The sequence below is a fragment of the Pygocentrus nattereri genome, chromosome 3, assembly GCF_015220715.1.
Source record: "Pygocentrus nattereri isolate fPygNat1 chromosome 3, fPygNat1.pri, whole genome shotgun sequence".
NCBI lineage: Eukaryota > Metazoa > Chordata > Actinopteri > Characiformes > Serrasalmidae > Pygocentrus > Pygocentrus nattereri.
The window spans coordinates 46,511,040-46,532,168 of NC_051213.1; the positions used below are offsets into that span (position 1 = coordinate 46,511,040).

Below are 21,129 nucleotides of genomic sequence, written 5' to 3' on the forward strand. Positions count from 1 at the left end.
TTAATGAACACATTATTATTATTATTTATTATTGTTATTTTTATTTTTTTCGTGAAACTTGAAGGTTAAAAAAGTGAAAACAAACACGCGCTGACGTGTGGCCTGTCGCGAGGACGCTGATTGGCTCGCCGTCGACGTCACCGCCCCGGTGTCCATGGCGACGGCGCGTCAAGCAAGTACGGTACTGCACGGCGTGTTTGACGCTGCCTGCGTGACCCCGCCTACACTCACGCACAGACCACGCCCACTCCGTCCTCCTCCTCCCTCTCCTCCTCCTCGTGTGGGCGAAACACGACACCAGAGAGAGAGAGAGTGTGTGTGAGAGAGAGAGAGAGAGAGAGAGTGTGTAACGCCAGTTGCGGACTGTGGAGGGGTGGAGGAAGAAGAGAAGGAGAGAAAAGCGAAGAAAAGAAAAGTCGGTAGGGGAGCTTTCTGAGACGAGAGAGATGCGAAAATGTTAGAACAAACGACAACAAGAAGAACAAGAAGTCGCGACACTGAGCGAGAGGCTCGGCTTCCTCGGCCGGGACGGCGCTGATCTGATCGGGACTCGGGGCTGAGCAGCAGCCGTGCGGGGAGCCTCCGGATCAACTTCCACTCTCCAAAACTCTGCTGTTGGGGAGGGGGCGTGTGTGAGTGTGTGTGAGAGAGAGGGAGAGGAAACGAGGGAGGAGGAGGAGTAGGAGGAGGAGGAGGGGGACGACGGCGACGACCCACCCGGCGCCCGTAGGTTAACGTTACCGGAGGCTGGAAGTTGTCAGCGAGACGTTTTAAGTGAAAGTTTCGGCGTGTTGTTGTTTCGTCTTCAACGCTGCTGCTGCTGCTCTGGGACGCCTCTCTCTCTCTCTGCTCTACACCCCAGCCTGCTAACTAACTGTTACACAACTTTTAAAGATGAAAACCCCCGGGGACTCGGGTAAGTTCAGCCCCAGACCTTCCTTCGTTATCAGTCGAAACGTTGTTGTTGACACTCGCTTAGCTACTTAGCTAGGTTAGCCCAGCCGTTTCGCTTCCACACCGCAGCCGAGCCGAGCCGAGCCGAGCCGAGCGGCTCACATCAGCGAGCAACTTCGGCGCTGCTAAGCTACGATTCAAACGGCACGACCAAAACAGACTCAAATGACCCCAGCGGCTGCATTCGAGCCTCTTTTGGGCGTATTCTCCTTTTCGCGAGAGCAAAAGTGGTCGCAAACTTGTCACGAAGTCTTCGGATTTGTCCGTTCCACCTTAAGTTGGCGAGGCGCCAGAATGTAACTGCTGCACCATTTAAGGTGGAACGGGGAAATTGGGCCGAGGAGCTGGCGAAGTGGGAAAACTTGCCTCACTTTTCTTTCCTGTTCGCGGTTTTTTTGACCAACTTGACATGGGTTGTGTGTAGATTCGGGCGCTTAGATGGTGCCGTTGGCCGGATTAGGATAAAAACGTGACGGACAACCTGTAACTAGGTTGCTCTTCTCAGAACCCGCCTCCAGCCAAAGGGAGCGCAGCCTCATGTCAGGTCAGTCAGCCTTAAAGGAGAATTCAGATTTCAAAATGGACGCGTGGTTCAGTCGCGATGTAAACAGAGTCATTCGGAGTGATTCGGAGCGAGATGGATGGTGATGAATGGAGCCAGGGGGTCTCCGCGTCTACCAGGCGAATTTAGCCGTTTTATTTACTACCCAGAGCTCACTCGTGTGTTTATATGTCACATTGGTGAGACTGGAAACGGAAAAAGTTTCATCACACCTGATAAAAACTTCTACACCCACGCGAATGGGCCTTAAAAAAGTGCCTCGTAGCCTCAGAACTGTCCTAGAACAGCGTGTAAACGGCCTGGGGGGCAGCTTTTAGAGGTGGACGTCTGGTTCCTATCACCACCATTGCGAACAGTTCTGATTAGGTAAGGCAACCTCGGTTTGTCCAGAACGGAGGATTTACGTGCCAAACCGCCCCGAATGACTTGGTTCAGGTCTTAGTCTTTGACTTACGGAGGAATTCCGTGAAAAGTGGGTGGAATTCCCCTTTAAGATGGCAGGCGCTCTGCTTTATTATTGACTTTGCGGCTGAGTTGAGCTCAGGCGAGTTACGGCGGCTGTCGGCTGGTATCGGGGGCAGTAGCTGGGGTCATGTAGTCCGCCTAGTCTGGGCTGCTACCTGTTGAGCCCGTTGGAGCGGGTCATGCACGCTGTGAAGGTGGACGCGCTGACCGACGTGTGGCGGTTTGTTTTTGTTTGTTCGCCCGCGTGAGTAGCTGCGGACCGAGCGCGAGCTCCGGACTGATTCGAATCCCAACCGTCAGCTAACGAACCAGCGTCCTTTCGGCCACTTTTTTTCAGGGAAAGGAGGCAGTTTTACCCCTGTTTTCCACATTATTCTCACAGAGTTTCACATTTAAGCACTCTCTCGTCTCCATTTGAGCCCTTTTGTCGCGACGTTTAACGCCCTCGTCGATTTTTTTGACGGCGACGCGCGTCAAAGTCGTCTTCAGGTTTAGTCTAACGTTAGCTAGTTAACGTTACGTTAAAGGGAAACTCTATCGACTTCTCAAAATGTCTGCATAATTAAAAGGTTATGATGTAAACAAAGTCGTCCAGAGCGGTTTGGTGTGAAACGCTTCGTTCTCGATAAACTTGCAGAGTCAGAATTGTTCAGAGTGGTGGTGATAGGAACCAGACGTCTTGAAAAGTTTTTAACGCCCCTGAGCGCCCTTCCAGAACAAAAATATTGCACGAAATGCTTATGAATATGTTGCCTGATGTCAGACACATTGCTTTATGGTAGTTTTGCGATACAGTTTTGGTTTGAAATGTGTTTTAATCAGTTTATTTTGACCCATTCATAGTGGCTGTGAGAAAAATAGTCCCCAATGATTTTTTTTCTTGTTTCTAGATTTACGACCATCATCATTACTCATAAAAAAAAACTTAGAAGACATATATGTAAGTTCACTGGCTATTTTTGGAAAGCAAATAAAATGGCTGTATTTGTGCTGTAGTCATAGTGACCCCAGGTTCCTATCACCACCACTGTGAAGAAATCTGAGTCTACAGTGCACCATTTCACGTCAGACCACTCTGAATGACTTCTCAACCACACGGTTCCCTCTTTTATCCCAAGTGCACCACTTTACAGTCAGACTGTCCTCATTAAGACTGTTTAATCTGATACAGATGGTTAAAAGTATTTCTAGCTGTTATTGATTAGGTCCTAAACAGCTTTAAAAGCATTAATAAGCAGTTATAACACATAAACAGGGCAGCAGCGACCTGTTGCTTGCCAAACTGTGAGCCCACGTTCATCTACAGTGTTAAACCTCAGATCTTGCTGGTTGCTTATCTTACTTTATCTTCGTCACCAAACCTGTCAGCGTCGTCACTTTCATTTTCATCAGATATAAGAGCTCAACGTTGCTCTCTTTCAGTTACATGTAGTACCTGATTACTAAGGTTTAAAGGTGTTTATAGCCTAATTAATAAGCATTTTTAAAACCATTCATAATCCTTTATACAGGTAGTGTAATTGTAAAGTGGTGCCGTCGATCACGAGGACATGATTCACGTCCAGGATTCACTTCTATAAGACTCGAGCTATAAGGTCTGTGCAGCAGACACGCAAAGGGGTAACGTGTACGTTCGATTTCTCGGTGACCCTTTCCTTTAAACGAAGTCCTGGCCCGAGGTTTTTGTGGCCCGAGGTCCAGTCAGACGAGTAAAGATGCTGTTTTATAGCATCGTGCTATCGTTTTTCTTCTTAAAAGTATGTTTAAAAATGACAATAAGAAAAATACAGCTTCTTTTCTTTCACAGCGTAAAGAGATATGGGGTTTGGGCCACTTCTGGCGGGCCCGATGGCCCTTGGGTCAGCTCAGGTCTTGGTGTGCATGAGTATTTCCCAACTTCAGCCTAGCAGCCCTGCACAGTTGTGTGTGTTTTCCCTACACCCTGATCATGGAATCATATCATTATCCAGCCTTCAAGCCCTTCTTGAGTTAAATTAGGTGTGTTGGAGCTGGAAAAACAAGAAACCGTGCTATGCAGGTGGGACTAAACGACGAGTTGGGAAAGAGTCAAGTTTTATCTCAAGGCAGTTTAATCAGGAACTCTAGGCTGGAGGGGGGTTGAGAACTTAACCCTTTGAACTATAGAGGCCTGTCTGTGGAGCCTCGTCGTAGGTACTGAATAATTACTGATATGTGTGTGTGTGTGTGTGTGTGTGTGTGTATATTATATACACACACACACACATTATAGTATCCATTATAGTCTCCAAAATAGCAACTTTACAGGAGAGGGCTAAAACCCTCTTACCTTTCTATATAAGTCAATGTAAAGAGACTTTATTCCAAGTGATTTTACAGCATTTCCGTTGGCCCGTTCATCATGGAATTCTCACACAACGTGAAGGAAGCTGCTGTGGTGAAACGATGTCGAAAAACAAAAACCGACAAAAAATGGACACGGACGATATATCGATAGGCTGAATGATCTAAAACACGAAGTCTTAAGACGGGGAGTTTAACGCAACAACACGGAGCTTCTGAACTGCCTGTAGACCAATCAGCAGCAAGCAAACCTCCATGTGTTGTGACATCACAGCCACAACTTACTGGATGTCTAGCAGACTTTATCTGGGCCTCGAGCCAGAAGAACAGGCCTGAGCTTTAATTTCTAGAAAGTAATGGCAATTCAAAGCATCTTTCCCAAAAACGGTTCAGCCCTGACGCGAATAGAGTAACAGTCTTACGAATAATAAGCCAAGAGAGTAAGAAGTTGAAACGCAGCAGCTTAAAGGCTTACAGAGATTTTCCCCGCACCTTTAAAGTGCTATTGCTTAAAATAACGCTGATTATCTACTTACAGCGGTGCAGTGTTTATGTTTAAGTGGTAAAGTCAGCCACCGCCAACTACTACTACTACAAGTGCCTTGTGGTTTTGTCGATCTGCAGCTCGGCGGGCCGCACCGTGACCCCGATAGTTGGGTGCTGTGTGTGCGCGAGTGTGAGAGCGAGAGAGATACAGTACTGAGAAGAGGATGTGGTTTCAGGCAGCTCTCTCCGTCTGATTTTTCACTATCGCTTCAGTCGGCGCTCGTACCTGCAAGTTCGCACACCCACAGTGGCGCGCTTCGAACGTCTCCTCGCGCCGAGAGGATTTTTCTCTGAAAGCACTTAAGCTTTCCATGGCAACAAGAGGCTGAAACAATGCACTATCTTGAGAGCTTGCGCGTCCCGATAAGACGCGTCCGCGTGTGTCGACGTAACAAAGACGCTATCGGCTGCATCATAAAGCCCTCGCCACATGAATCACGGTCGATAAGAGGCACACACTTAGCGTTGCTCCTTCCTCTCTGACGGGCACTTCAATATCCGCTCGTTCCCCGCGCAGTAAACACATCCGCGCCGGCTTTGGATGCCGTCATTACCCAGCAGGGCCCGTGAGGGATAATTTCAGTGTTTGACTCACTGCGCTTGGTTCCTCCTTGCCGCTAAATTGATTGAACTAATTGAAGGAGCCAAAATTGAAATGACTTTTTTTTTTATTTTAGTTTATTAAACACTTAAAGGACAGTTGGTACCACTTTAGAATGAGACTACCCTTAAAATGAGCTCATTCATGGTTATAAATTACACCATAAACACCTTAAAGTGCATTAGCGGGCAGTTATAACACATTAATAAAGGGGGGAATGTGAGCTGTTATATCTGATGAAGCTGACGTATAATGCCCTTAAAATGAGCTCATTCATGGTTATAAATTACACCATAAACACCTTAAAGCACATTATTGAACAGTTATAACACATTAATAAAGGGGGGAATATGAGCTGTTATATCTGATGAAGCTGACGTGTAATGCCCTTAAAATGAGCTCATTCATGGTTATTAATTACATCATAAACACCTTAAAGCACATTATTGAACAGTTATAACACATTAATAAAGGGGGGAATATGAGCTGTTATATCTGATGAAGCTGACGTGTAATGCCCTTAAAATGAGCTCATTCATGGTTATTAATTACATCATAAACACCTTAAAGCACATTATTGGGCAGTTATAACACATTAATAAAGGGGGGAATGTGAGCTGTTATATCTGGTGAAGCTGACACTTGTAATGGTCATTGATGAAGAAGTAGACAAAGTAAGATCAGCAGGCAGCAAGAATGTTCTTTAAGGGTTCTTTAGTAAAGAAACCTGTTCTATATAGAACCCTGAATGCTCAAAGAACCCGTCGTATGGTTAAAGGGTTCTTCGTATCGTGAAACGGTTTGTCGGATTGATGGGGGAATAGAGCCTTTTTGAAAAGGGTTCTATGTGGCATCAAAAAGGGTTCTTCCGTCGTAACAAGCCTGACATTGCAACAATCGAGGAACCTTTTTTTGGCGCTGTTTAGAACCCTTTTCAGCACATTCTTCAGTAATCTGAGGAATGCTTTCATGGTGCAAAGAACTCGTCAATCATGCAACGGGTACTTTTGAGTGTTTATGGTTCAGTACAGAACCATTTTCTTTACTAAAGAACCCATAAAGAACCATTTTTAAATGTGTATATGAATGAATGCGGGTTCACTGTTAGGTAAATAACCTTTTATTTGTGTGTTATAACTGCTTATTAATGGTGTTTAGGGCAGGTGTGGCCTAATTAATAACCATTAATAAGCTGATTTTAAACCATTTATAAATGCTTTATAAGGGTAGTCTTATTTTTAAGCGGTACTGGACAGTTCCACCAGTTTTTCATTTTTGGATCGGTGAGATTTATTCGGAGTCGTTTGGTTCACTTCAGTGAAACTTACCAGCTCAGAATTTCTGAACCTGAGGCTGCTCTATCTACAACCTACACACACATTCTGAGCTTTTTACCCTCTAATGCATGGATTATTACTTAAAAATGATACAATGTTTGGATTAAAAAAAAAAAACTTAAATAATTGAAAAAAAAAATCTAAATATTTAGTGGGGTACTTGGTAAATTTGCCATTTGGCAACAATATGCAGTCGTACCGTAGCACCATAAAAGCATAAAAGCACCATAACATTACATAAAACATCCTTTTGTGCTTTTGTTGAAAGCAAGACGGCACAAATTCAGGGTATACTCTGTGAAATGTTTGACCCAATATTTACAAATATTGGAAATTAATATAATTTCAATTAGTATTTGGAATGTGTGGTAATAACATCACCATAATAAAAATTCCTGGTTGTGTAATGTCATGAAATATTTGTCCTTTCAAAGTCAAAAACCCCTTTTCCACAATAAAACAATAAAGCACAGATTTTATATTATTGCTTTTTAGTAAAATTAAGATAAAGTAATGGTTGCCATATGGCAGCGCCGTGAAGTTAGTAATAAAAAATGTGTTAAATCAACCACAAGTTCTTCGTGGACTGTTCTGACTTATGCCACCCTGCGTGTACCTTTTTAAAAAATGCACCAAAAACTATCATCAAAATACGTTTTTTAAAGGGGGCTTTTAGGGGTGGATGTCTGGTTCCTATCACCACCACTGTGAACAGTTCTGTCTCCACGTTTCTCTAGACTGGAGCATTTCACACCAAACTGCTCTGAATGACTTAACCATCTAATTAGGCAGGAACTTGGATAAATTAGTGATGTTCTTGTGTGAAATAAGATCAGGTCTGATCACTTGTTGTGTCTCAGAAAGTTACAGGTAGCTTCCAAACCAACCTATTACGCTTCCGTTTACAGCATTTGGAAGACGCTGTTATCCAGAGCGACTTACAGTTCGATTATTTCACATAGGAAGGCGAAGGCGGTGTTAGGAGTCTTGCCCAAGGACTCTTATTGGTGTAGTGTAGGGAGATTGGATTGAACCCCAGACTACAGGGTAGAAGGCAGAGGCGTTACCCACTACACTAACCAACCACACATTGTACAGTAACAACAAATACAAAGCAGCAAAATGTATTATTTGCGTATTAGGTCAATATCAGTTTACGTCCTTAGACTGTAGCAGATTTATGTGCAATAATTGCATCCATACTTCATCATAATTACACGGAATGATTTATAGCCACTACAGCTTTGCTCAGAATCACTTTGGCCAAACTGTGAAGGGCGTTATTTGGTTTCTGAGTCGCTGTAACTTGATTGTTTGCCTGAGATCACTTCACTGACCACTGTGACTAGTTTTCGATCAGAACACACGCACTCAAATGGAAAATGAATAACGGTGGAAAAACAATAACGAAATTCCACTGACGTACTAAGTCGGTACACGATTGAATGGCTCGGTTATGGTGAATGACTTACACTTTTTTGCACTGTGAAAAATGAAAAATCTGCTTTTTAAAAAAAAATGTAAAGGTTTTTTTTTTGGAGTTGACTGAACTTGAGGGCACCCAACTCAAACTACTCTGTTCAGTCAAGAATTCTCCCCGCTACAGTTTCTAGTCCTGCATCTTAGTTAGATACACAAAATACAGGGAGATTCACTCGAAAGAGGCCCTGCATGTTCTGGAATAACTCTCTCTAGGATGAAGCAACGTGCTCCTCAGTGTATGGAGCCTCGAACAAGCTGGGATGCCCCTGCGTCGGAGCGACGCGGTGGGCGCCGGACAGCCGTCGCCACGCTTACCTCCGGGTAAGATCACTTCCAGCATCACACGTAATGCAATCGTTTACACGAATACGTCGATGAGGATATGTAGCGTATTTTTTTGGTTGAGATGGCTTCATCCTAACGAGAGTTACAGCAGAATATTCGGGGCCTCTTTCGAGTGAATCTCCCTGTAGAACGCAGTGCCATGAGACGCCCTCTCCACTCGGGCTTCCAGATGTGGTCAGCTGTGACACTGCCGGGATTCAAACTCATGAACAGTCTGATGTTATGGTGAATTATTAGACAGTTGCCACACATGCAACTTTTCAAACAACAAAGATTTTCTAAACATTTACGGACAGAAAATCTGAGGTTCTTCAGGTGTTCCTGAGGGGTGCAGTGGACTAAGCCATCATCTCAGGAGGTTGTGAGTTTGAACCCCAGCGAGGCCACAAGATCACCTAGAAGGATTGTGTGTGTGTCTGTGTGTATATATTTCTATATATATAATCTATTTTCCTTATTTAGTAACTCGGAAGCAACAGAAGAAGTGAAGACTCATTTTAGTTGGAGTCTTGGTTGGTGAGCTCCTAAGCTCTGAAACCAGTTACTGTGTAATTTGAAGTGGAGCTGGCCTCTCGTTTTTAACCGAGTGTGGTTTAATTGTTAAATCTTTGTGCTGTTTTCCTGGGAAGGCTCTGAAATGACCTCAGATGTCTAACTGAGTGCTGGTTTGGGGTGTCTGCTGTTCTCTTTTTGCTCGGATAAGTTCCTATCTCTGCATTTTAGCATGTAGGGGTGTTGCATAGCCGGTATCGGTTACTCTGGAACAAGTTCAGCATCTGCGCTCACCTCCGTGCTGACGTGCCCTTTCAGCAAGCTCTGTGTGTGTGTGTGTGTGTGTGTGTGTGTGTGTGTGTGTGTGTGTGTGTGTGATCTTTATTTGCCTCGTCCTGTCAAACAGCGTCCCGTCATGTTGTCGCTGTGTACAGCGAAGGACGGTGTACATTTGAAAATGTAAAACATGGAAGCCCAAAATATTGGCGCTGGATTCGGCCTAAGTCAGGAGTCTAGGAGCGCCGAAGTGTGTTTTAACTGTCAGTAGTTAGACCCATGAGGCCGTGGAGCTCATGGTGCTGTGATGTAATGGAAGCCAGCGCGCAGGAAAGGATGGTGCGTACGCTTGCATGACGAATGGGATGTCCTCTGTGGCTGAATAGCATTTTGTTTATTTTTCCCTGCTGAGAACAATAGGGGGCGTGTGTCCGCTCTGTGTAAGGGGGTAACACGGCCCAGTGTGTGCGCCCCGTCCTCTTCCTATAATGGCCGCGTAGACCGGGAGCTCGTCCATGTGTTGGTGTCATTTATGGATCATCAGGAGACACAGAGGCCCTTCTGTATGCATTCAGGGCGCAGGCGAGCGCATGTGTGTGTATGACCCTGACTCGATGACCCTCTATAGCCGCACCCCCTCACCCTACATTCTAGCGCACACACACACCCATCGTTCACATGCTGGACGTCCGATGACATGCGGCCCCAGTGCGCCCCCCCCCCCTCCCGCGGCGACTGAGGTTTACCTCACAGCTGCTATTATTTCTAAAGTCGACGAGTCTGTCAACTATTACTCAGTCGACTAATCTGAACTATTAAGCCTTCTTTGGTTTTCCTTTTGCTTTGCCAGCCCTGCTATTCAAAGCGCTGTGTGTGCAACAAGTGGTTCCTTCTTTTTGGTAAAACAGAACTGAAGTCATGTCGCCCTGCACTTCCTGAAGTGCGTTAACGTCTGTGATAATGACGGCATGTGTCGTGTGAACATTATAGAGTGTTATAGAGCACCTTTTAAATGAAACACTGGAAGCCATATCGCCCCCTACACTTCTTGTAGGGTATTACAATCTGTCAGAGTGACGGCGTCGATCGTATGAACACTATAGAGCTTTTTAAATATAGTAAATATAAACCATATCACCCCCTACACTTTTTAACAATGTCGAGCACTGAATAGAGCTTTTTAAATGAAACAGTGGAAGCCATGTCGCCCCCTACGCTTCCTTTAGTGTATTGCAGTCTGTCAGAATGACATCCATATGAGCATCATGGCGCATTATAGTAGTATATTGTAGTATATAACAGTCAGAGCGACTGTGTGGATCATATGAACATTATAGAGCTTTGTAAATGAAACAGTAGAAGCCGTATCGCCCCCTACGCTTCCTGTAGTGTATTACAGTCTGTCAGAGCGACTGTGTGGATCATATGAACATTATAGAGCTTTTTAAATGAAACAGTAGAAGCCGTATCGCCCCCTACGCTTCCTGTAGTGTATTACAGTCTGTCAGAGTGACTGTGTGGATCATATGAACATTATAGAGCTTTTTAAATGAAACAGTAGAAGCCGTATCGCCCCCTACGCTTCCTGTAGTGAATTACAGTCTGTCAGAGCGACTGTGTGGATCAGATGAACATTATAGAGCTTTTTAAATGAAACAGTAGAAGCCGTATCGCCCCCTACGCTTCCTGTAGTGTATTACAGTCTGTCAGAGTGACTGTGTGGATCATATGAACATTATAGAGCTTTTTAAATGAAACAGTAGAAGCCGTATCGCCCCCTACGCTTCCTGTAGTGTATTACAGTCTGTCAGAGCGACTGTGTGGATCATATGAACATTATAGAGCTTTTTAAATGAAACAGTAGAAGCCGTATCGCCCCCTACGCTTCCTGTAGTGTATTACAGTCTGTCAGAGCGACTGTGTGGATCATATGAACATTATAGAGCTTTTTAAATGAAACAGTAGAAGCCGTATCGCCCCCTACGCTTCCTGTAGTGTATTACAGTCTGTCAGAGCGACTGTGTGGATCAGATGAACATTATAGAGCTTTTTAAATGAAACAGTAGAAGCCGTATCGCCCCCTACGCTTCCTGTAGTGTATTACAGTCTGTCAGAGCGACTGTGTGGATCATATGAACATTATAGAGCTTTTTAAATGAAACAGTAGAAGCCGTATCGCCCCCTACACTTCCTGTAGTGTATTACAGTCTGTCAGAGCGACTGTGTGGATCATATGAACATTATAGAGCTTTTTAAATGAAACAGTAGAAGCCGTATCGCCCCCTACGCTTCCTGTAGTGTATTACAGTCTGTCAGAGCGACTGTGTGGATCATATGAACATTATAGAGCTTTTTAAATGAAACAGTAGAAGCCGTATCGCCCCCTACGCTTCCTGTAGTGTATTACAGTCTGTCAGAGCGACTGTGTGGATCATATGAACATTATAGAGCTTTTTAAATGAAACAGTAGAAGCCGTATCGCCCCCTACGCTTCCTGTAGTGTATTACAGTCTGTCAGAGCGACTGTGTGGATCATATGAACATTATAGAGCTTTTTAAATGAAACAGTAGAAGCCGTATCGCCCCCTACGCTTCCTGTAGTGTATTACAGTCTGTCAGAGCGACTGTGTGGATCATATGAACATTATAGAGCTTTTTAAATGAAACAGTAGAAGCCGTATCGCCCCCTACGCTTCCTGTAGTGTATTACAGTCTGTCAGAGCGACTGTGTGGATCATATGAACATTATAGAGCTTTTTAAATGAAACAGTAGAAGCCGTATCGCCCCCTACGCTTCCTGTAGTGTATTACAGTCTGTCAGAGCGACTGTGTGGATCATATGAACATTATAGAGCTTTTTAAATGAAACAGTAGAAGCCGTATCGCCCCCTACGCTTCCTGTAGTGTATTACAGTCTGTCAGAGCGACTGTGTGGATCATATGAACATTATAGAGCTTTTTAAATGAAACAGTAGAAGCCGTATCGCCCCCTACGCTTCCTGTAGTGTATTACAGTCTGTCAGAGCGACTGTGTGGATCATATGAACATTATAGAGCTTTTTAAATGAAACAGTAGAAGCCGTATCGCCCCCTACGCTTCCTGTAGTGTATTACAGTCTGTCAGAGCGACTGTGGATCATATGAACATTATAGAGCTTTTTAAATGAAACAGTAGAAGCCGTATCGCCCCCTACACTTCCTGTAGTGTATTACAGTCTGTCAGAGCGACTGTGTGGATCATATGAACATTATAGAGCTTTTTAAATGAAACAGTAGAAGCCGTATCGCCCCCTACGCTTCCTGTAGTGTATTACAGTCTGTCAGAGCGACTGTGTGGATCATATGAACATTATAGAGCTTTTTAAATGAAACAGTAGAAGCCGTATCGCCCCCTACGCTTCCTGTAGTGTATTACAGTCTGTCAGAGCGACTGTGTGGATCATATAAACATTACAGAGCTTTTTAAATGAAACAGTAGAAGCCGTATCGCCCCCTACGCTTCCTGTAGTGTATTACAGTCTGTCAGAGCGACTGTGTGGATCATATGAACATTATAGAGCTTTTTAAATGAAACAGTAGAAGCCGTATCGCCCCCTACGCTTCCTGTAGTGTATTACAGTCTGTCAGAGCGACTGTGTGGATCATATGAACATTATAGAGCTTTTTAAATGAAACAGTAGAAGCCGTATCGCCCCCTACGCTTCCTGTAGTGTATTACAGTCTGTCAGAGCGACTGTGTGGATCATATGAACATTATAGAGCTTTTTAAATGAAACAGTAGAAGCCGTATCGCCCCCTACGCTTCCTGTAGTGTATTACAGTCTGTCAGAGCGACTGTGGATCATATGAACATTATAGAGCTTTTTAAATGAAACAGTAGAAGCCGTATCGCCCCCTACACTTCCTGTAGTGTATTACAGTCTGTCAGAGCGACTGTGTGGATCATATGAACATTATAGAGCTTTTTAAATGAAACAGTAGAAGCCGTATCGCCCCCTACGCTTCCTGTAGTGTATTACAGTCTGTCAGAGCGACTGTGTGGATCATATGAACATTATAGAGCTTTTTAAATGAAACAGTAGAAGCCGTATCGCCCCCTACGCTTCCTGTAGTGTATTACAGTCTGTCAGAGCGACTGTGTGGATCATATAAACATTACAGAGCAAACAAAACAAGAAAAGTTTAATTTGATATGACATGACCAGACTAATAATTCCTTTAATTACCAAAATTTAGACTTTTATACAGATACTATGTATCACCGTGCTTAATACCAAAGTGATGATATGGCGAAAACACACACACAGTGGTCTGAAAACCTGTTTTATGGCAGCGATCCCAGAAAAATATTCTAGTTGTTTCCGCTTAATTAACATATGCGGTATTCAGACGCCCTGTTCAGCATGTTGTTGCCTGATGATGACCGTGTAGTTTCACTAGTTTCACCGGCCGTTTTATTAGGTACACCTTGCTAGTAAAAGGCTGGACCCCCTTTTGCCTTCAGAACTGCCTTAATTCTTTGTCCCACACTTTCAACAAGGTGTTGGAAACGTTCCTCAGAGATTCTGGTTGGTTATTTGAGTTACTGTTGAGTACTGTTTCCTCTTTTTCTGACCGTTCTCTGTGAACCCTAGAGATGGTTGTGCGTGAAAATCCCAGCAGATCAGCAGTTTCTGAAATACTCAGACCAGCCCGTCTGGCACCAACAACCACGCCACGTTCAAAGTCCCTTAAATCCCCTTTCTTCCCCGTTCTGATGCTCGGTCTGCACTTCAGCAAGTTGTCTTGACCACCTCTACATGCCTAAATGCAGTGAGCTGCGGCCGTGTGATTGGCTGATCAGCTATTTGTGTTAACAAGCAATTGAACATTACCTAATAAAGTGGCCGGTGAGGGTATAATGGCTTTTAAATTGTTTCCACAGTAGCACCCGCTCCTCTCAGCTCAGTGCTCAAAAGCTCATACAGGTAGAGTATCTGTGTCATTCTCTCACACTCACTTATCCCACACACCCACACCCACACACACACACACACACACACACACAGAGAGCTGTGGCCAGCTGTTGGGATCAGCGTTAAACAGAGGCTCCTGTGACGGGATATGACCTAGTTCTGAGACTGGCAGAGCAGGACACTCCCTGGTTTTACTGGGTAAAGCATGCAGGCTAATGGCCTCACCAAGGTGACTGCACCAGGGTTTACTCAACACAGTGAAAGCAAGGCCTTCTGTCTCTGCTTTACCGCTGAGCCTCCTTCTCTTTCTCTTAAGTACTATGGAGATGGGATTAGTTTAACAGAAAGAGGTGGGGTAAGGCAGTTACTCCTGAAGTATCACTGTGATTTTAACCCAATCTGTAATGCAAGAAGCTTAGCGTTCCCACGTTTGTAAAGAATCCCGCAACTTTCTCCTATTGCCAAAACATCTACACACGGAAAATTAGTTTTTCGGTTCTTCGAGGGTTCTTTATTAAACCAGGGACACGATGATTAAATGATTCTTTGCACCATGAAAGGGTTTATCAGGTGCATGGAAAATGTGCTTTTTGGGTTCTGTTTAGCACCAATAGGGTTCTCTTATTGTAACTAGCTTGACATTGAGACAATGGATGATCCCTTTTTGGTGCTAGACAGAAACCCTTTCAAAAAGGGTGCTATATAGAACCACATACAGCACATTCTCCATCAGTCTGAGGAACACTTTTGTGATGCAAGGAACCCTTTCATCAGGAATCAGGGGTTCTTGGTGTTCGTATTTGGATATAGAACCATTTTCTTTACTAAAGAACCCTTTGAGAACCATCATTTTTAAGTGTGTAGAAATAGCCCAGGGCTGTTGTCATGTTGCCCAGCCCTATGTTGGTAAATATCCTGTCATTTCCTACAGGACATTTGGAGTTTGGGCAAACTCAGGGATGCGTTTACTTTAAGGGTGTGTTCACACTTGGCAGGTTTGATTTGATTACGACAAACCCCGTTGCTTTAAGCGAGAACGCTGGTGTACACCTAATAAGTGCACTGACACCCCATAAGAAGGAATATCTTGGTCCGTTTCCGTATTCTGATGCGGTTTATTTCAAGTGTGAACACCAAACATGTCCATACGGACCAAATACAGAATGACTGTTTTAAAACAATACTGAAACATCTTAAAACCCACCCAGTAAGTGCAATGAGACCCCCTGAGAAGGAACATCTTGGTCCGTTTCTGTATTCGGATGCGGTTTATTTCGAGTGTGAACACTGAACACATCTATCTGGACCAAATACAGAATGATTCAGTTTAAAACAATGCTGAAACATCTTAAAACCCACCCAGTAAGTGCACTGAGACCTCATAAGAAGGAGCATCTTGGTCTGTTTCCGTATTCTGATGCGGTTTATTTCAAGTGTGAACACCAAACACGTCCATACGGACCAAATACAGAATGAATCAGTTTTATAACAATACTGAAACCTCTTCAAAGCCGTTCTGAAATACTCAATACACACACAAATCAGCTATATTATGGGTAAAAGTGACAGGTTAGCTGCTCGAGGCCTTGTGTTACAGTGATTTTGCCCCACTTAGCGTTGTGGTTATGTGGTGGTAACATGCAGCTTCTCATGGCTCATTTCTTTAGAATATCACTCGACATACTCACTGTCCCATTTAGGTGTGGTTCAGACCAAAGAAATCAAAATAGAGATAAACGCACCCTTATTCTGCAGCTAAATCAACCCGAGAAGAACTGGGGCACGTTCAAATCTCAGTGTCATGCACCGCTTTTCTACGGTTTCCTGGCTGGACGACATGTTTCGTTCATGTTTTGTACAAAACCACGTTTTCCGTCAATCTCTGGACCGATTTCACCCTTCGAAGAACAATTTAAGCTTGAACCGATTTGATATAGAACCGAAGATTCTGTGTAGAACCGTTCCCTTTACTTAAAAACCCCTTTTTAAAGAGACATTTTCACGTCTGCCCAAATCTTTCGTTCCTCAGTGGTTCTTTAGTAAAGGGAATGGCTCTATTTCAAAGCATCCGTTCTATCTAGAGCCCTTTCCAGCTTAAATGGTTCTTTGCATGGTGAAATGGATCTTCAGACTGATAGAAAATGTGTTGTATATGGTTCTGTATAGAACCTTTTTGGAAATGGTTACAAGCTTGCCATCGTGACAGTAGCACAACTCTCTTTGGTGCTCTATAGAACCACATGCAACACATTCTCCATCAGTCTGAAGAACCATTTAACCATGCAGAGAGCCATTTAAGCTTGAAAAGGTTCTACACAGAACTGATGGTTCCGAGTAGAACCATTCCCTTTACTAAAGAACCCTAGAAGGGCTGTCCTTTTTAAGAGACATTTTCATGTCTGCCCAAGTGTTTTGTACAGTACCGTACGTCTGTATGGTTCTTCAGGGGTTCTTTAGTAAAGACAGCCGAATCTGCATAGATCCATAAACGCCGAAAGAACCCTTTGCAAGCTTAAATGATTCTATGCATGATGAAATGGTTCTTTAGACTGATGGACAATGTGTTGTATATGGCTCTGTGTAGAACCTTTTTGAAAATTGTTACAAGCTTGACATCGTAACTGTTCTCCATCAGTCTGAAGAACCATTTCACCATACAGAGAACAATTTCAGCTTGAAATGGTCCTATGTAGTACTAGATACAACCCATTCTTAATCGGTCTGAAGGGCCGTTAAAGCATGCACGTAGTTCCTGCTCATGGTTCGGTAAAGAACCATTCCTTTTACTAAAGAACCCTTGAAGAACCATCTTTTTAAGAGTGCAGAAAACCATCTGAGTAGTGTTTCAAAGAACTATGAAGACCCCAAAGCTGAGACAATCTAGACAGGCTAGGCCGAACATGCCCACATACATGGTTATGCGCGTTAGACCCCTGTGTAAATTCATTGGGCGTATTTTTTAAAGAACGTAATAAACCTGCGATTGATTTGGGGGGCCGTCTGTGGTGGTCTTTAGATGGTGCGATGACGCTTGGCAGTGTGCCGTTTACTAGAGATGTTATCGTCTATATGCACAGTCTATAGTAAGTTATTGATTTTCAGTAATGGCCAATGAGTGTCGGTATCGATGACCAGTAATTGGGGCGTCATTTTATGGTCCACCAGACATGGAACACACACACACATACACATACACACATACGCTCATGCGCGCGCACACACATGCACACGCCCGCACACGCCGATCTGTTTTGGTGGAAAACGTGGACCTCCCACATTCCTGTTCGGAGCTTAAATCACTGCAGCCTGTGTTGCATTACTTGTTCCAGGAAAAGCCTTGCACAAACACACACACACACACACACGTTTGTCGTGCTATACACGTGAGGACCTCCATAGGTTTCTATTGATTTTTGTGTTACTGTAGCTAAATAATACTACACCTAAACCTAAACTTAACCTCAAATTTTCTGCTCTTTTAGTTTGCAAATAATTAAGTAATTGCGTTGAAAACAACGCGTGTTCGAGTGAGGACCGGCAAAATGTCCTGACGTGAGTGAGAATTGAATCCAATCCTATCCTAGTGAGGACATGGGGTCCTCACAAGTATAGCAATACAAGAGCCCACATGCATACACACTCACCTCACACACTTCTTCACATGCATGCAGACTCTCACACATCGCACTTCTTTCTTGGAAAAGCCTGCTTCCCAAGACACACACACACACACACACACACACAGGGGCACAACCTTGCGCGTCTACATGCTGAGGTCTCCATGTGTTATCAGGACTGTGCTACTGTGGTGTGTGTGTGTGAATCCCTTGGCTGGGAGCTGGACTGCCTGAGTGCTACTGCTACTGGACTCTTGCACAAAGCCCATAAAATGGACTTGTAGCTGTAGAAGTGGACAGTGGAGTCTTTCTCTGAGATTACAGGACCCGAGAAACGTACGTCAAGTTTTAATACACAGAAATGACGGACTGCCGGGGCGCGTGCGCTTTTTAATCAGGTGTGTTAAGAACCAAGCTGGCCAATCAGTAGCCACATTCACATGCAGCCTAATAATCCCTTAACAATTCGACTAAGAGCTCAAACCGGATAGAATACGTCCGTGTAAACAACTCAGTCGGAATATCCTAGTCCGACTGAGGACATTCGGAATACACTTTCTATCTGATTGAACGAGGCGGGTAATCCTGTAAATAATCCGATAAATAGAAGAATAATATCCGTGTAAATGCCTGAATCCGATTACGTTCCCTATCGGAAAGTTTAAGTCCGTTCTGCATGAGCGTCGCGTCACAGTGAGAGTTTATACCGTTCACCACGGCGGAGCAGAAGCTGGTCTGCAGAGGAGACGAAGTTCATGCTGTGATCTTTAAAAGACGGCGGTGGGACGGACGTCCAGCTTATGTGTCTCAGAGCACGACGTCTTTGTGTGTGTGTGTGTGTGTGTGTGTGTGTGTGTGTGTGATGATAATATCAAGGTCCAATCCCATTTCATCCCTCACCCCTACCATTTATCCTGTTTTGCGCTTTCACCTCCAGGGGTAAGGCGTCCCGATTTTTGCTATGATAGAGGAGTAGGGTGAAGTGGTGGGACTACATGGCCCTTAAACGGAGCGTTTTTGGGGAAAAAAAAAGAAAAACCAGCAAGATGCAGAAGCGACCAAAGCCAGAAAAAAACGATGACCTCTGTATTACCTTAGTTTAACGTTGTTTCAGCGTATTATGGTCGTTTTCGTCGTAAGCGTAAAAAATCACTACTAGTTTGCTGACGTCTCGATGGCTAACTGGCTACATTTCCCGTTCCACCTTAAATAACCATTTAAGGTGGAATGGGAAATTCAGCCAAGAAGCCGGTGAATATCTGACTTCAGCTTCATATCACTGAAGAATTAGGGGGGGTGATAATAAATAACTGCCCCCCTCTTTGAAGGCTTATGATCCCTAAATGTAACTAAAGCCCAGCAGTGAGGAGCTGAACTTCACCCTCCTCTGCGGTCACTGCAGACGGGCGGGGCCGCCTACAGAGCAGCACTAGTGGCTATTTGAGTGTCCCATTTCAGAGGGGAACCCCTTGTAACTCGGTTCCAAGGTGCAAGTTTACACCTGAAAACAAGGGGAAGAGATAAAAGTCAGAAATGGGATTGGGTCCAATATTAACGATTCCGATATCTCCTTGCTTCCCTAGCAGCAGGAATATCGAACTTTGTGTCGTTTGTGTAACATAATGATTGAGTCAATGGAAAACACAGCAGTTGACCTATTAACAGAGTGTGAAACGCTCACATCTGAAGGATTTCCTCTTGTCAGGGTGGCTGGTCTTCTGAAATGCGCTTGCTGAATGAGCTCTGCGCACGTTTGATGCTTCACGGGTGTCGATTTCCGACTCGGTTCTTTGGAGAAAAGCATAAATGTGCTTGTGTGACTCCCGCCCGTCTCTTTTCTCCTCTATTGGAGAACATCTCTGCTCTGCTCACTCGTCCCTCATTACCTTGAGCGCAGCATCCTGGTGTTGTGTCTTCTTCCCAGCAGGAGACCGTAGTCCTGCTGTCTAGTACCCTGCATGCTCCCCAAGGTTATGCAATGTGCTTCTCGTGTGTTTTTTGCTCAGGGTTCTGAGGCTCCTCTCAGGTTCTCTCTTGTGGGCTGGTGATTAATCTGTGGCCTTTTATTTGATTAATCAACGAATCTAACCATTAGGCCTCCTACTGTTCCCTCTTAACATCACAGCAAGGAATCATTCGGCGATTTCTGCGTTGATAGCGGAAGAAAACAGAAGCCATATCGCCCCCTACGCTTCCTCTGATGTATAGCGGCCTGTCAGAATGGCCATATACACCAGTCAGGCCGAACATTATGTTGTTTCTATGCTCACTGTCCAGTTTATCAGCTCCACTTACTGTATAGCTGCACTTTGTAGTTCTCCAGTTACAGACTGTAGTCCATCTGTTTCTCTGATACTCTGTTACCCTGTTCTTCAGTGGTCAGGACCCCCATGGACCCTCACATTTGGGTGGTGCCGTGTTAGTGTGCACTGTGCTGGTCTGTGGATCAGTTCGCTCACTGTCCACTCTATTAGACGATCCTACCTTGTCGGTCCACCCTGTAGATGTAAAGTCAGAGACGACAGCTCATCTGCTGCTGCACAGTTTGCGTTGGTCGTCCTCTAGTCCTTCATCAGTGGTCACAGGACGCTGTTGGCTGGATGTTTTTGGTTGGTGAACTGTTCTCAGTCCAGCAGAGACACTGAGGTCACTACAGCAGCACTTGTACCAGCACAACACACACTGACACACCACCACCACTTCAGTGTTATTGCAGTGCTGTTAATGATCCACCACCCAAATATTACCTGCTCTGTGAGGGTCCATGGGGGTCCTGACCACTGAAGAACAGGGTAACAGAGTATCAGAGAAACAGATGGACTACAGTCTGTAACTGTAGAACTACAGAGTGCAGCTATACAGTAAGTGGAGCTGATAAACTGGACAATGGGCATAGAAACAAGGAGGTGGTCAGAATGTCAGGCCTGATTGGTGTATATGATAGAAACATTATATCTGAACGACTTTCAGCTTCTAATCGGCCTCTAATTGTCGCTGCCCTGTTCTCGTAGTCGGAGTTAATGACATTCAGTGGATGAATGCCAGGGCTGCATATTGTGTGTCTCTGTGTGTGTGTGTGTGTGTGTGTGTGTGTGTGTGTGTGTATTGTCATGAGGGTGACTCAGCGTAACACCTGCAGTGTGTTAAAGCGTGCACGTTTCTCAGGGCACTACAC

The 21,129-nt window shown here is 44.4% G+C and overlaps 1 protein-coding gene across 1 annotated transcript in view; it reads left to right on the forward strand.

Annotated features, from left to right (window-relative positions):
• Positions 1–322: 322 nt before the first annotated feature.
• Positions 323–21,129, forward strand: part of erfl3 (Ets2 repressor factor like 3) — a 92,894-nt gene continuing 72,087 nt past the window's right edge. Inside the window, exon 1 of the mRNA XM_017706080.2 lies at positions 323–916. Coding sequence (XP_017561569.1) covers positions 895–916 — 22 coding nt within the window. The 5' untranslated portion in view covers positions 323–894. The remainder of the gene's footprint in view (positions 917–21,129) is intronic.